General features: G+C 34.3%; 1 protein-coding gene across 1 annotated transcript; it reads right to left on the reverse strand.

The window, feature by feature from the left end:
• Positions 1-10,282: 10,282 nt before the first annotated feature.
• Positions 10,283-12,265, reverse strand: LOC145159954 (Pentatricopeptide repeat (PPR) superfamily protein). The gene has a single exon (XM_079079007.1). The coding sequence runs from the start codon at positions 12,248-12,250 to the stop codon at positions 10,415-10,417; it is 1,836 nt and encodes a 611-aa protein (XP_078935133.1). The 5' UTR covers positions 12,251-12,265; the 3' UTR covers positions 10,283-10,414.
• Positions 12,266-17,910: the final 5,645 nt, after the last annotated feature.

Genomic DNA, 17,910 nt, shown 5'->3' on the forward strand with positions numbered 1-17,910 from the left:
TACATGCTAGTTCTGATTAGCCAGTGGTGGGTGGGCCTGATATGTGATGTCTGGTAGCCTATGAAGCATGGGATGCTGGTTTGGGTATGATTTGTATGCGTAAGGTAATCAGTAGCGGGAGTGTGGGCTCCTAGTATGGGTTGTAGTATGTGGGATTGGATGCTTGTGATTATTAGGTGGATTGGAGTGTTACTGCACGAATGCTTCTTACTTTGTGCTTTGTGGAACTCTTAGGTAATGGGAGTTAGCTACTAAGTGAATATGTCAAGTCACATGTGACAAGGGTTGAATAATCTCAGAGTGATGGATTTGACCCTATTGTGCAACTCTTTTCTAAGTCCAACTGTTGTAGGGACGAGTTTGTTACTCGAAGGATTATCTAAGTTTTGTTGCATGTGATTGTATTCATTAGGTGGGTGACTGGCATTAAGGGGAGTTCTTCGGCAGCTGATGGTGGGGTGAGGTCGGGAACCTAGGAAAGCCTAGGGATTGCTTCGGTGGGTTTTGTTGCGCTGGGTAGCAAGTGTTTGGTGTGTGGATTTGAGAAGGTGACTTAGAGGATTCGGTAGGATTCTTGAGGAAAGTATGGATAGGTGTGGACAGTAGGATTGGGCCCGTACTACTGAAAGCACAGGATCCATACTCGAATCGGGGAGAGTCTTGGAGAATCTAGGAAGCTTGTGGGATAAGGATTCTTGGGTATATTCGGATCTCTTGCATGTTGTTTTCTGTATGGTGTTGACCACTCAGGAATGGGGTTCAGATTCTGGTTTTGGCTCAGTAGCAGGTACTGAGCCGATCGATGCGCGGACACGGTAGTTCATCTTATCGGAGATTACTCGTGGTATTTTGAATAGACCCCGGTGGTCTTTGGTTCAGCGAAGGAAGGGATTTTGGAGCTCTTGGTTGGTTATCGTGGGGCCTTTCGGGCCGAGGATGTAGTAGGGCAGTTAGGGGCTTATCTGGAGCCCGAGGCTTGTGGATCCCTAGAATCCTTTAGGAAGGATGATCCTATTGTTAGTTCTTTTCATTGGGATCGGAGGGGAGTTTGTCACCATTTCCTCAGGATGGTCGGAGTAACTCAGGCGGAGGAGGTCATGATTCCTTCAGGTGCTTTTGTGGAAATGTCATCTTCTGTTTTCTTCTGGGTTGTTATCGGGAAGTTGTATTGCGTAGGAATTTTGCTTGTTCTGGGTAAGTTATATCTCGGGTTGATTTTCTGCTATTGTCTAGGTTATATTATCAAGGATTATGATATGTCATTATGCATGTCTAGAGTCTTCGATGAATCTATTAGTGGGTCGTATCCTGTTGAGTGGGTGTCACCATGTTCAGTTGTTGATTCGGGTCTTTGTCAGGATCAATTCAGGGGTATTTCTTGAAGGATATTTGGTCAGGGTTAGCGAGCTAGTTCTCCAGTGAAGTCATGGTTCAGTGGTTTTATCATCTGTTCTGGTATGATCGGCGGTTTCCTATGGAAGAGCTTTTTGGTTCAAACACTACTGTTGCTAGGAGAGGAGCGGTAGCATGAAGATGGTAGTGTCAGTTGCATGAGTTGTTTGGTCATTGGAAGTGTCAAGGGAGTTTTATATTCACATGGGTTGTAGTCGGTTAGAATTTAGTGATTCTTTGAGAATGGAAGTTGGGATAAAGATTTGTCGGTTCAGGGCAAGGGTTATAGTTTCAGTCGCCAGCATAAGAACTCAAGGAATTGGTAAGGTATGATCGGAGGTGATTTGGATTATCAGACTAGTTAAGACTTCAAGTGTATTCTTCAGGATTTCAGAAGTTGGGCGATCATTGAGTTTGGCTAGTAATGGAACGCTAGTATTGAGTAGCACAGGTCATGGGCGGTTCATGTTATATGAGGTTGATGGGTCAGGAATCCATTGGAATTAAGAGGTGAAAGAGCTTCGCCGAATCCAAGTGGGAAAGAATCGATCAAGATTTCTGGGAGTTAGGAAGGGTTTGGAACTAAGGCAAGTTTCACATCCTGGCCAGGAGGAGAGACGAACCAAGTGACTGTTGAGATTGAGGTTGTGTAAGTGGGAGTTCAAGAAACTTCCAACTGTTGGTCGGATCCTTCTTTATTATGTATAGCAGGCTTGTGGTTGAGTCCAGGTTGAGGGCTTTGGAATTCGAGGTATGACCGGAACACCTGATTGGATGCAGTGGGATGTAGGTTTCGGCTCAGGATGAGTGGGGTTGTGATGGTTTGGGTGTGGTAAGGCCATGGGTGGTAACCATGGTTGGTTAGAAGTGTTGTAAGACTGCGATTAGATCGTAGCATTCACCAGTTCGAGGTAGATTATCATTGGAGGTGGTGATGAGTGCAAAGGGGGGACCAGTTCGTGCCTTGGGCACGCCGGTCAGGATTGTCGAAGAGTATTTCTCTGTTTTAGGTTAAGGACCATTGGGGTCTGAGGCGGAGTCGGGCCTATGTAGCTCTAGATGGGTGGGACCCGTGGGCGAGCCACGTGTGATTATGACAATACAGGTGGGACCTGGTGGAAACCGTTCGATCAAGGTATTGGATCTTGAGTTATAGGATCAAGTGAGTGGTAAGTGTGTGACGTGGAAGGGTTTATAGGTTGGGTAGCCTTGTTATTTGGACTCATGAGAACCTGGTGGTTGGACCAAGTGCGAGACTGGTAGTCTCAATGATGGTTGGGAATCTTTATATCTCGGTCTAGTGAGGGGTTGTCGGGAATCAGAAGGTTTTGGGTGAAATGCAAGCGCAGATCTGTGGATCTCGGGTTATGAGTTAGTATCGGGTTGGTTTTTGGGTGAGATCTCGAGTTGGGAATCGTGAGTGTTTATGTGCATGATTTTATTTTCATGGGATAAGAATTTGGGGCATCTATATGCCGAGGGCATCAATCGAATGGTTCAAGGGTAAGGAATGAATTCAGTTTTGGTGATAGATCAAGCTCTTGTGAGTGTGTCTTGGATTGGTTCTATTGGTGAAGGGCATCAAGATAAGTCAAGGCGTTATTATTGATTTGGAACTCGTGTGTGGAGTCATCTGTTTTCGGAGGATATGTTAGGTCACTTGCAATTTGGATTAAATAATCTCAGAGTAAATGATTTGAACCTGTTGCGCAGCTCTCGATTGAGTCTAACCGTTGCAGGGATGAGTCTCCCACTCGAAGGATTATCTGAGCCTTCTGTCAAGTATAAGTATTCTGCAGCAATAATTGGTATGTGATTCTGTTTCCTAGTGGGAACCTCAAGTTATCAAAAGTTGACTAGTCAGTTGGGAGATAAGTGGAATGGATTCAACAATGGTTCAGTATGGGCGGTTTGTCAGGGGGTCAAACCATTGCAAGACTTCATATTTCAAATTGAGTACATGTGGTTATTTCGCAAGGGGTTATTTTCGGGTGGCGAAAGGATTCGGTCATCTTCGGGTTTGGAGAGTTTTGCTAAGGTTGGGTTCGGTAGCCTTGGAGAGGCCGTTGTATGCTTGGGGTTGTGGTTGCATTCTTCAGGTTGTCTGGAGTTCCTGGGATGGTAAGGAATGATTTCGAGGAGGAAATCAAATTTAAGTGGGGGAGAGTTGTAACGCCCTGTTTCGAATCGTTTCCCATTGTGGGGTGGTGATCAAGGAGTGGGTATTAGCAGACTTAGATCCCTTGAAGAATTGAGGTCTAGGCTCATTTGTAGGTAGATGATGTAATTTGGATGATCCGGGTATTCGGTTTGTGTTTTAGAGCCTAAGAGTATCGGCAAAGGCGTTGGTTCGGGCCTTTTATGAATTATGGATTTGATTTCGATTGGTTTTTAGGAAAAAGTAAGTTGATAGGAGTGTAGGGCTTCTCGTCACCTTTCTATGTATATAAAGAACGTCGAAAATGGATAAGGGATGCAAAAGTTATGATCATTTGAAGTTAGAAGTGTTTTGGACCAAACCGGGTACGCGGGGTGTACCAGGAAGGAACGCGGGGCGTTCATGGGTGAAATGGACGCGGACACTTTTGGGGAACGTTGGGTGTTCGTAGGTCAGATGAAAACCCTAATTTAGGGTCTTCGATCCTATTTAAAGACCTTAACTCACCTCTAACCCTCATTTCCTTCAGCCTCCATCCTCTCTAACCGTAAGAATGAAACCCTAGCCTCCATTTGAGTATTTCTTGAGCTTTATTGTGATTTTGGGTGTTTTTGGTGCTTGAGGAGGAAGAAGTAACTTCTTGAAGAGTCATTGTTTGATTTAGAGCTTTTGGATCCAGGCCTTGTGCACCTAGATCTATCTTCTAAAGGTATAAAGCCTCAACCTTGACAACTCATTCATGTAGATCTGGCTAAGTGGTATTTTGTTATGGTTTTGGTCCCTTTGAGGTGGTTCTTGTGAGTAGAAGTTACTCTAGAACCTTTGAGCTTCATATTTGGTCCTTGTTAGGGTTGTGGAGTCATAAAGTTTGGATCTCGATGAGTATAAACCTTCCATGCATGATTTGGTAGTCTTTTGGTGAAATTTGGGACTTAGGGTTTTGATTTGGGTCCCATTGAGTCATGCTAAGTCATAAAGTTAGGAACTTTATGACTTAAGAAGTCCCTTTGAATAAGACCTGGAAGTTTGGACGAGAGTCTAAAGGTATTTAGAAGTTTTTAAGACATTTTTGGGTGATTTTGAACTTTGGAGTTCATCTTTTGTGTTGGACGTCATTAAGCCATGCAAAGGCTTAATGCCTTTGACTTTATGGACCAAGTCACATATATTTAGCTATTCTGAGGTTTTGGATGTTTGGCTTAAAGGATTAAGTCATTAGAATGACTTTTAGGTGGCCGCCTGAAACATCGTGCATACCACTGGGGAAGGCGACGTGTTCCGGCTATGATTCTTGTTTTTGGACCGGCGACGTACGTCGTGCGTACAAGCCATGTACGCCGTGCGTACGTCTGATTATATGGGAATTGGGCTTTTTGTTACTTGGACTCTTTTGATATGGGCTTCGGCTGGGCTGGGTTGTTTCTTTTGGGCTTAGTTGTATTGGGCCCTGTTGGGCCATCAGGTTTTGAGATGATAATTATCTTGAGAAGGCCTACAATGGGTTTGGGCCCAATTTGGAAAATTGGGCCATGGATTGGGCCTTGGGTGGTTTTTTTTATTTGGGCCTTTTAGATTATTAGGTTGGGCCTAAGTCTTGGTCCAAACTTGGTAAGGTGTAAATTGGTCATTTACCCTAGTAATGGATTTACGGTTATGGATTAGAACCCAAATATTAATTGGGTGTTGTTTCGATATTGATAGTTCGGCATCGGTTAGCCAGCAGCCAGGGATTTTCTGTGTGATTCGGCTATGCGAGGTGAGTCTCCCTTTATAGAATTCGTGGGTCGAAGGCACCAAGGTCGGCCGACTAGTTATGATATAGCATGATGATTGTCTTTGTGATAATTATCGGTTGTGCATGTATTGTTTGATGATTCTGTGAATTGTGTGTGATATTATGTGGTAGTCATAAGGGGTGAAATAGACCCGGTATCCGATTGATATAGACCGAAGGGGCAGGTCGAGCACCCAAATATGCTCGAAATTATCCGGTTGAAATAGACCAAAGGGGCAGGTCGAGCACCCAGATATGCTCGGCAGTATCAGGTTGAAATAGACCGAATGGGTAAGTCACGTAACATCCAAAATCCTAGGTGTATTAATGGTGTGTTTATTTCGGGGTTTATTGAGTGACTCGACGAGTTGTGAGTCCAACTCGTCGAGTAGAGTCGAGTTGATTACGTGGGTTTAATGAGCGGACTCGACGAGTCGGAGAGCCGACTCGCCGAGTAGGTGCTGTGTAGTGAAACCCTAAATCCCCAGGTTTGGGGCCTATATAAGGGAACTTATAGCCTCATTTGCGGCTCATGAGTTGCCCAACTTCACTGAGAGAAACCCTAGTCGCCTTTTTGAGCTAAAAGAGAGAATGTTGAGCTTATATTGAGTATTTTGGTGCATCTTTGGAAGGGAAGAGAAGGAATTCAAGCAAGGAACGAGAAGAGTCTGTTAGATTTGTTGCTTGTCATCCATGAGCTTCTATAAAAGGTGAAAAGTTCATACCTTTATCATTCTTATGGTTAGATCTCTTGATTTTGGAAGGTTAGGGTTTATGCCACCTTTATTTGGGATTTCGAGCTTACAGAGTTGTCTTGAGGTTTAGACCTCAGATCTGGACCTTGTGAGGTCCCTAGAGTCCAAAGGTCCCAACTTTATTCACCCATATGAAAGGTATTGTGCTTAACACATTGTGAGAGCATGTTTTGGTATGTTGGAGCAAAACTACCATGCATGAACGTAAAGATTGAAGCTTTACGTGACAATGAAGTCTTGGGATGCTAGATCTAGTGTTTGGAGTAGTAGAGCTGCTTTGAATCGTCTGAATGAGAAATCAGATTGAAGGGACTCGCCGAGTCTATGAGCTGACTCGACGAGTCGGCTGGGGTTTTCCCCGATGAGTCTGGACATGGGTGACTCGGCGAGTTGGCGAGACAACTCGACGAGTCAAGGTGGACTTTCGCGATATGACAGAAGAAACAAGGGGACTCGACGAGTCACATAGATGCACTCTGCGATTCGGGTCAAAAATGGACTGTTGACTCGAGTTTGACTTCTGTTGACTTTAGGGTTTGGTCATACATGAGTAATGGAGACCATGGAGGGGTAAAATGGTCTTTTACCCAATCCAAGAGTTAGAAAGAGAAAGAGAGGGCAACCTTTTGGTATTGAGTATGAATAGAGTATTAATTAGAGATATTTATCCTATGTGATAGGCGGAGGCTAGTTCGAGATTTCCGTGTGCGAGATTATTACTTGTTAGCTTTCGAGGTGAGTCTTCTCACTATACTTACCATGTGTGGTATCTTTGTGCGACTGAGATGTCTTATGTGCTTATCTGTGTATTGTGATACTCTGCATTATGTCTTTGTGATTTATGCTGAGTATTATTATTATGAGCTTCCTGAGTTAGGACCGGAGGGTCCACCCGAGTTGTGGGACCGGGGGGTCCCACTGAGACACATTGACCGGAGGGTCTTATCTGAGTATAGCCATGAGAGGCTACTGAGATGTGTGTGGTATTTTGGGGAACTCACTAAGCTTCGTGCTTACCGGGTTATGTGATATGTGTTTCAGGTACATTTCATGATATCGGGAAGGCGTCGGCTTGATTGTACACACGAGAGAAAGAGTTATGTTTGGGGGATCCTGGATTTGTGATAAACAATTTTAAATAAAAATGTGTTGATAAATCGTTACTTGTGATTTTGAGGAAATGTGACATCTGTTTTATTGTATTTGAAATGAAAATTTTGTTTGAAAATTTACGGTGTTACAAGTCAGCACCCGGATATGCTTGGCAGTATGATTGTTTTGTATGTGATATGGTGGGGGAACTCAATATGCTTTTTGCTTACGTTTTTCAGATTATGTTTCAGGTACTTCTATTTTCAAATGGAAGAGCTCGGGATGATCGCATCGCATCACACCATGATTTCCACAGTAGAGATTTTGGGACTTATGCTCTGATAATACTTTTATGTGTTTTGTTTTGATTACATACTATGATCATCTTATGTTCACATTGTTTTTGAAATTGATGATGTTTTGGGATATGGGTCTAGTAACTTTAAAAATGAAAATTTTGGATCATATTTTTTGGATGTTACAATATAACTTAAAAGACTGGTAAAAATAATGAAATACTTAAAACATGACTTAAAACATTACTTTTTTTTTTGGGGGGGGGGGGATAAGCACTTGCACAGTGCTCAACTTTTATGGGTTCAAATATATATATATATATATAACGATAAAGACTTTTTTTTTCTGACTTGTCCTGAGTATTTGAAGATCATTTGAATCCTCAAAACCGGCCCTGATATGTATATAAGAAAATAACATATACATTCATACTTTACGTAAATAGGGTGCAAGATGTTGGACTTATATACATAATAGAATATTTTTCGATGTCATATTCGACTTGTCATAAAAATAGATACAATTGTTTCCATGTAAGTTTGGGCAAAATAAAATAAATAATAACAATCTTTTTAAAATATGTCAGTTTTGATGCTCAATAATCTTTTGTTTTGATGCTCAATAATATTTTGTTATAGTTGAATCCTTAATTTTGCCCGAGCTTGAAAGATAAGTATGATATAATTTATTTAGGGTAGAGGGTTAATGTACTATCATTTTAATTTTTGTCTACCACAACACTATTATATTGGTTTCCCATACACCATTTTCAACATGCCATTTAGACTTTTATTTAAACAACAAAATTTTATAAAAAAATAAAATTTCATTAATTAAATTGAAAATTACTACCACTTAAAATATAACTTAAAAAGACTGATAAAAAAGAATGAAATACTTAAATCATGACTTAAAAATATGACTTAAAGCCTACATATCTTATAACATTTCTAATTGGAACTTTTTTTTTTTGTGACTTATTACTATTTTTTTTTAAATAACCATTCAACCACATCGGAGTATATAGCTTATTTGGTTTTTTTAATTAACCATTCAATATATTGAGTGGTCAATATATTATGTTGGTTTGAACAGGTAACACCTTCTCTTTAATAACATATCATACTATCCTTTAATTATATTAAGGTTTGAGATATTTTTTATTGTTCCATATAAAAGTTTATATATTACAAATGTTTATATATTACGAATCATAATAAAGTTTAATACAAACCATAACAACCACATTAATATTTATAGTAAGTTTTAATACATATAATGGAGTTTTATAAAACATTATAAATGGTCAGGGATAGATTAGTTAAATTTTCAAAAAAAAAAAACAAAACAAAACAAAAGGTTAACCATTAGAGATGCTATTTAATTTGGAGTGAAAGTTAACGTATTAATGACGTAACATTTATTTTGAGTCATATATAGGTTAACCATTAGAGATTCTTTTAGCGATTATGTTTTTTTTTTTGTAATTTCGTCTTTACATTCTCCGCAATTTGATGTTCATTCTTGGGTAAGCGAGAAACATATTTCATTAAGAGCTTATAATCACTGTCTTTTTTTATTTTGTGCAATCTTTGATAGTTTTCCGATATTCATATTTAAGCGGTCAAGCTCCAATTTCATATCATCACCTTTGACTTAACCATCTTTGACACCTTTTTTGCTTTTTTTTTTTTATGCGATCTTCAATAGTATTTTGATATTCATATTTAAGCGGTAAAGCTCCAATTTCATATCAATAGTTTTTTTATATTCATTTTATAGTAACGATTATCATATTAACATAAATAAGTTACATAAGTATGAACGCTTTGTAATGAAATACTTTTAATAAAGAATATACGTGTATCTTTCTAAAACAAAGAATGACAACTACACATAGTATGTCTGTAAGATGGATGTTTTTATAATAAAACAATCAAAAACTGGTTCTTTATCGTTTTTAGCTAATTCCCATCTTTTGCTTCCTAAACACGATTTTTTATTCCTGCAAATCTCTAGCTAATTACCCATCTATATACCATCTATTTTGGTTATTGGTGTTTGAGGTTTTATTTTGAAGATAAAAATAACTTTTATTCTAAATGAATTATTGACTTATAAAGGTATAAAAAAAGAGTTTTAAAAAAAAATGTTTAGATTAGTTTTTATAGTTGCAAAAGTCAATAAGTCAATAAATTAAAAAGACGTTTGGTTTAATTTTGTCTTTTGTCTACTTTGTAAACCTAATAAGTCATAAGTTGTTTCAAACGTTATAAATTATGACTTCTTAAAATCTAATTTTTTCTTAAAATTTAATTTTTAAAGACTAAACAAAAAGTTGTTTTAAAATGTCTTTTTCTATACTCAAATACTTTTTTTTTTAACTTATTGATTTTTCAAGAAATCAATAAGCTAAAAAGTTATTGTTAGATAAACAACCAAACACCCTCTTATTAAGTATCATATAAATTAAAAAACAACAACAACAATAGTTGAGACAAGGCAACAAATGATGATACGATTAACCAATGATGGAACCTTGATTAACACTAGGCTTTAACACATTAACGATGTTAGAGTGACAAGTCATTGGAGTATAACTTATGATGTAACTTTTGTATTATAATGAAGCCAATCATGGAACTTTGACTAACTTCACTCCAAGTTTTTCTTCCCATGGAACATGTACACTTATATGTGGTCCCATTTAATGCTCCTAAACATCCTTATAGCCGAATAAATATTTCATTTGAGCATTTCATCAAACACATAATATGCATGTAAATGAAGTGTTGGGAATTGATAGAGAAAGAATGAGAAAAGAAAGCAATGCATACCTCTCAATTCAAATCCACTTTCCTTGTACTAAATCGATTTTACAACACTTTGTTCACACTATTCAAATTGACAACCATCTATTCTGATGATCATTTGTAGTTTTAACTTTTAACTTTTAATAGACCCTTCTACCAGAGAGATATAAGAAGCATAATCATAAATTACTCCTTTTTCACTTCTTAATTTCTCCAAAACCTCAGGATCTCCATATTTACAGTGACCTTCCAAGAGAATATTGTAAGTAATATCATCTGGAAACACACCCAAATCAAGCATCGATTGCAATAACTTACTTGCATTTTTCATTTGCCCTAATTTACACAATCCATTCATCAACACATTATATGTTATAATCCCTGGAACAACTCCATCCCTACGCATCTCCTTCAACAACTGAAACCCCATTTTTACATCTCCCTTCTTACAAACCCCATCAATAACCATAGTGTAAGTTGCGTCATCAGGTTTCAGACCCAATTTAGTCATTTCCCTCAACAACTTTTCTGCATCAACAACTAGTCCTTCCCTACACAAACCCGATATAAGAGCTGTGAATGCCACATCATCAAGCTCAATGCCTTCTTTCACCATTTTTTCTTTGACTTCAAGTGCTAATTGCAAATCTCCCTCCTTGCAACACCCATCAAGGAGACATGTGTATGTGATTTTGTCAGGTTTTAACCCTTCACGTGACATTTCATCAATTAGATTCCTAGCTTTGCCTATTTTACCACTCTTGCAAAGGCCATTGATAAGGGTGTTGAAGGTAATTAAATCAGCTTTGATACCTCTCACCAGCATTTTACTGTACATCTGCATTGCTAAATCGGTCTTTGAATTACTGCATAAACCGTTAATTAAGGTTGTAAAGATAACGTCATTGGGGTTTAATCCCCTTGTAGACATTTCATCGAACAACTGGTATGCATTACCTAATCTACTTTCTTTACATAGGGCATTAATCAAAACACTGTATGTAAATACATCTGGAGCAAGACTGGTCTCTTCTATAGCTTTTTTTAACCTAAACGCTTCTTCCAGTTTACCTGATTTACAGTATCCATTCAACAAAGTATTGAAACTAACTAAACTAGGTCTTAGCCCCCACTTAGTAATCTCATCGAACACCAGTTTAGCATCGTTGATCATACCTTCTTTAGAAAACTTATGCATCAATTTATTGAAAGTATATACATCTGGAGGATATCCATGTCCCAAAACCTCCACATAAAAGCCCCAAGCAGTTGAACTGGAATTAGATTTCATTAAATAGTCAAGAACTCGTCCACAACACTGTAATGGAACCCTAAAATTTTGTTTTTTCGCCAACCGAAGACATTGAATAGCATCGGAAATAAACCCATTGTCCACGTAACAGTTAACGAGAGCACCAATCACAAATTCATTATGTTCTGTACCTTTAGTATCGATATATGCTTGGAAGACAGAAGCAGCGGAGTGTTTCCCTTTTCGTGAGACTACGAAACGGAGTAAAGATTCGGATTGCAGGAACATTTGATGAGCGGAGAGGAATTTGATCATGGTAAAGTAAGATTGGATGGTGTGGCGGAATGGGGGTTGAGTGGATAGCCATTTGAAGAAGGATAAGAGGTCGTGTGGGTCAAGAGAATGTGGGTTTAGGTTGATTAGGTCGATTATGTGATGGGGTTTGACAGACGGGAGGAGTTTACGGACAGAGGTTTCGAGAGGGTTTGATTTGTTGGTGATGGCTTGGGAGAGAGTGGTGAGGAGTGGGTCTGTGTTTTGGTTGTTGGGTGATGAGGGCGGAGCAGCGTACCAGGGGGTGACAGTGGTGGCGGGGATGGAGGAGAGGAGGCGGAGGAACTGGAGCTGGAGAGGAAGAGCGCGGTGGAGTTGGGTTCTTCGGAAGTTGTGCATAGTCAGAAAGACGATTGTTGCCTCTGGACCAAGAAAAGTTAACATATCTCTTTGATAAGGAAAATGACTTCAAAGTTGAGTAAGGCCTAGTTTGTTTTGTTTTTCTACAAAAGTACTCCTTTGAGCATTTTTTTTTTCTTTTTTTCTGGTAGGTATACGTTTTTCAAGTGCACGTCTTCTTCTTCTGTAAATATGAAAAAAGACAAAAGACATTTAATCACTTTCAAAACAAACAACACTTAAGTTTCAAAATTGTTAAAGAATATTATCATTCAAGTATTTAAAGTATAAATATTACCAGTAAATTAAATTTTTTTTATTCATCATTCCACTTAAATATACTTTTTATTTAAACTAGGAAAGCGTGGGGGTTGTTTTTTGTTTGATTGTATAAACAGAAGATAGTTATATGTGAAAGTAGATTGCATCTATCTATCTTATCTTATCATATCATACTATATAATAAATAAAACATTTTTCCTTTCACCACATTCATTTGAAACTCTCATTCATTTTTCCTTTCACCACATTCATTTGAAACTCTCATGACTTTTCACTTTCTTTCTAATAATGATTATAAGTTGGTTAATAATGTTAAATAAAGATCAAACCTAAAGTGTAATCATATATAAATTAAATTTTAATATTAAAAAATATATTTACTTCTACATATAAAGTTATGTTTTTTTAACTTTTAACATATTTTACTTAATTTATTAATTTTAATATATTGTTGGATGTAAACCATTATCATTTTAAAGCTATAACTTTTGAACAATTTGTATAAAATACTTAAATTATTAATTTTTTTATAATATTACACGGTCAACTTAAATATAAATTTTAGTTTAATTTGAACAACTCAAATAATATTTTGTAAATAGTTAGAAGTGATAAATTGTAGTGTTTTTCTAATAATGATTATAATTTGGTTAATAAGGTTAAATAAATATCAAAACCTAAAGTGTAACCATAAATAAACTAATTTTCAATATTAAAATAATATCTTTACTTCTACTTATAAAGTTATGATTTTAACTTTTAACATATTATACTTAATTTATTAAATTTAATATGTTTTTGTATGTAAACCATTATCAGTTTAAAGCTACAACTTTTGAACAGTTTGGACAAAATGCTTAAATTGTTAATTTAAATATAACATTATAGTGCCAAATTAAATATAAATTTCAGTTCCACTTAAAAAACTCACTGAATATTTTGTGAATAGTTAAAAGTGATAAATTATAGTGGTAAATGCAAAAACTAAATTGTAATATCAATTTAACTCAAATATTTCCTACAGATATTTTTATAATCGTTAAAAGTTTTCAAAATAAGTAGCTTGAAATAACTTATAATAACAATAGTTAAAAATAACTCTATATAAATGATTATATTGTTACCTTTAAAATCAAAAATCAATGTTTGATTTTTAAATAATTATAATGATAGAAATTAAGAAGTTAAGCAAATAAATTTTAAAAAATTAATTAATAATAACAACAACTATAAATAACATTAAACTATATATTATATTTAATTTTATTCATGAGTAACTTGCAGGTAGAAGTCATTCAAACGCTTGAGATTATGCAGTTATAATAGATGTATATATTATCATATAAATCAAAATAATCAATATATTATATCAATTTAGTATACGAACTATTATATCAAATTTAACAACAACGTTATTGTTATATTTAAAAAAACATATATTTGTAAAGATTTCAACTATATAAGTCTTTTTGCGCAACGCGCGGGCATTCGCTTAGTATCATCATACATACTTATAAAGCTAACATTTTTTCTTGAATCTCATGCATTTGAAACTCCCTTTTTTAACTTCCTAAAATCACATTCATTTGAAACCCTCTTTTTTAACTAATGCAGCTCAAAAGTTTTCTTAATTATGATTTAACACTCAAAAGTTTTATAACTTATATTATGTTTAATTAGCATTTAGTGAAAAGTTTACTATAAAAAGGTCAATCTTTTGTGTTTTTTGTGTTATATAAAATCTTACATGTAAGAAGGATGTCATAAAAAAATGAAAAAATTTTCAATAGACACAATTCTTTTAGAACGTATTTGTAGTGATGGAGTCCCTAAAAGAGCTCTACAAGTCAAGGTTGTGGATGAATGTATCATTTTTTACTCATAATTTGATCGTGTTATATTTTTTTTTCCAGTAATATAAATAAGACCAATCAAAATCATATGTTTAGAGATATTTTGTTTTCTCAAACCATACCATTCAAAATCATATGTTTAGAGATATTTTGTTTTCTCAAACCATATTGATTTGAAACCTACATAACTTTTTATATTCCTTAATTAAAACCATTTATAATATTTATGAATTTCCAATAATTTTTTTGCATTCTCTTATTATATATGTAGTTATATTAGTACATTTTTCTTACAAAAAGTCGTCATTTGGTTGAAGATATTGTGATTCAAAAGTTTTCATATAGTTGAAGCATTCACGATCCAAATATGACGATTTGAAGAAATGGGTTATGTTACATCGATGATAATTGTAATATGATTTTTTCTTTCACCCAAAACAAATGAAGCTTTTCTATTCTTTCTTTATATTCAGTTTCTCATTTAATCTTTATATGTGATTTGTGTGTATTACTCAATCTTGAATGTGACTCTCCAAACATCAATGTTTTGCTTGGAATATCTTTCTGATTCTTCTTTTTCAAGAAAAATATTTTGATTGCAGGTTAGTGAAGAATTGTCATCAAGTCTCTATGGTTGAATGATGTTAAATGAAGAAAGAAGATTCATAAAATGGATATAGGTTTTTTTGTTTGAGCAAAGTTGACGAATGTTAGTTTTTTCTTTTGATTTAAATGTATATTTATGTAACATCTTTATTTATATATTCAACCACCCAATGCTCTTATTTATTTGATTGTAGTTTTTCTATTTTGATTATGTTTATTTTCTATTATTTTTTTGTTAGGTTATCCTACACAACATATTTAAAAGACAATATTTAAAAGATAACATAATTTTGAACATTTGATATGTAATTATGATAGACTTATCATGATATGTTCTTCATATGAAAGTAATTTATCCATATTACTACGACAAGAATTACATATGACATTTACGAAAAAATATATATTATATGTGATTTGTTTAACATGTATATGCACCTATGTATGTTATAAATTTATAATTAAATATCTTTATGTTTAATAATTGAAGGGATTAAAATGATGCATCAAAACCAATTATTTCGACGAATATAATAATAATAATAATAATAATAATAATAATAATAATAATAAATATACATTTCTAAGTACCGCAATCATTTGAAATTCACACTACAACTCAAGAGTTTTCTAATTTATGTATATTTATTAGTTACAACTCAAGAGTTTTTAACTTATGATTATTAATTAGTAATCACTAATAGCTTTTTATTTTCCTTTCTTTTATAAGGTTGTGAAGTTTTGCTCATTAAAAACACTAATGTATTTGAAGAGATTTGTGACTTAAATATGAAAAATTAATATAAATGTTATAATAGATGTTTTAGTGTTTTTATGTTATTAAAAGTTATAGTGTTTATTTTTCATATTTTTTATTATTCGTTGTATATATATCTTTTTTTAGTATAAATGTTATAATAGATGTTTTTCTATTTTTACGTTACTAAAAGTTGCAGTTCATATTTTTGTTCATACGTTTTGTTATCTGTTATATTATCATTCATTTGATATATAATTTACACAATTTTAAACGGTTTATAAAATTATCAAATAATTGTATATATCACAATGACTTAAAAATTAAACTATAATGTTTAATAAAACTAATATGTTAACTATATGTTTGCTTTACTACTAACATTTTGTTTCAAAATAGAAATATTAAATAATAATTTGGTAAAAGTTATTATTTTAACTATATAATTTTATTCTCGCGCAACGCGCGGGAATTCGCCTAGTATTTAATAAAGGAAACATTTTTCTTTGATTCTTATGCATTTGAAACCCCATTTTTCCTTGATTCTTATGAATTTGAAATCCCCTAATTTAATTAATACCACTCAAAATACTTTTTAATAATAATTATTAATTGGTTCTTTAATGTAAAAATAACATGAACAACATCAAACATAACAAGACCAAGTATAAATAGGTATTAATATTTGACTCATGCATACACAAACAAATCTTGCTGATCATTTTAAATTATTTGAATAGATCCAGTTTTCATCATCATTCCTTTAACAACGAAATTATCTCTACCTTTACTATTTGACACTTCCATATGTATCCATGCGTGTAAGAATTTTTATTTTTCTTAAGATTTTTTGTTAAAACCAATTTAATATTTAAGAGTATAAAAAAAGATGGAAAACAGTGAAATATTCATCCTTGGCATCACAAGGTGGATTTATTGAACCCTAGAAGATATTGGAAAATTTGAAGTTATATTAGCAAATGTATTGCTACATATAAATTGTTTTACATGTCAATTGGTCTTAGTTTCCATTAAAGTCATAATTTCCTATTTGATCCTATAAAATATCACATGTGAACTAAAGGTAGGTCATGCGTATTCTAATGTTGTACTGGTACAATCGATACCAATGAGTTGCCATGCTCCTTTTCAAGTCATGAGAAGGTAATCCTTTTAGCTTTTATTCTTTTGTATATATACATTTAGTCTCAACCAAGCATTTTTGTGGCAGGGGTGTGTTTGTATTAGTCTCTAATAGAAATTAGATGTTGGTATCCAGACTATGCCTATGTGGTTTTAGTTTGTCGATGTTGGAATATGAAATTTAATATGATGCATCGATATGCATTTAACAAATAATAAGTACATCACATTATTTACTTAGCCGATATTAATGGATATAAATGTCACTTTGCGCATTTGCAGTTGCGTAATCGTGATTGAAGCACAACAGTAGAGGTGTGCGGTGATAAACAAACATAGATTTTGTAATATTTGTTGGATGTTTTGGCTTTGATAGAAAACAACCCATCAAATACCAAAAAAAACATTAATATATTTCTAAAAATGAAAACGTTGTATTTTGAATAACATGTAATATTATGGTAAAATATGAAAGGTGTTATGATATAAATATCAATAACATATATTAGTTTTAATATTTATTTGTCAAAATTTTAAGTACGTAATTTTACATTGCGCAACGCGCGGCTATTCGCCTAGTTTAAGAATAAATATTACATACATTTGTAGATAATCAAAAGATGCAAAACACATCGATAGTATTCAAAAAAGAAGCGTGGAACTGGGTAAGCTACTTAAATCGTTCTTCACTTGCCTTTGTTTTTTTTTTTTACAATTTTAAAACGATATTAAAACAACCTCTCACAATAAGAAAGTTGTTATTTGTTGCAAAAGGAAACCTTATAAACTTATATATGAGCACTTCCATCATTATCTTGCATCACAAACAAAAACCAAGAAATGAATTAGAATATTTTTTTAAAAAAACGGTATGAGTAATTACATTTTCAGATGCAGTAAAATCATTTTTGTGATGCAAAGGGGGCAACCTATAACCATTGATGCACACCTGCTATCTCAAAATAGACACACACACACACACACAAACAATTAGAGAGACAGCTCAAAACAGATACACATACACTCACATACATACAAATCTGAAAATATGTAGAATTTCTGGA

This window comes from Lactuca virosa, chromosome 2, assembly GCF_052849685.1.
Source record: "Lactuca virosa cultivar CGN04683 chromosome 2, Lactuca_virosa_CGN04683_v6, whole genome shotgun sequence".
Lineage (NCBI taxonomy): Eukaryota > Viridiplantae > Streptophyta > Magnoliopsida > Asterales > Asteraceae > Lactuca > Lactuca virosa.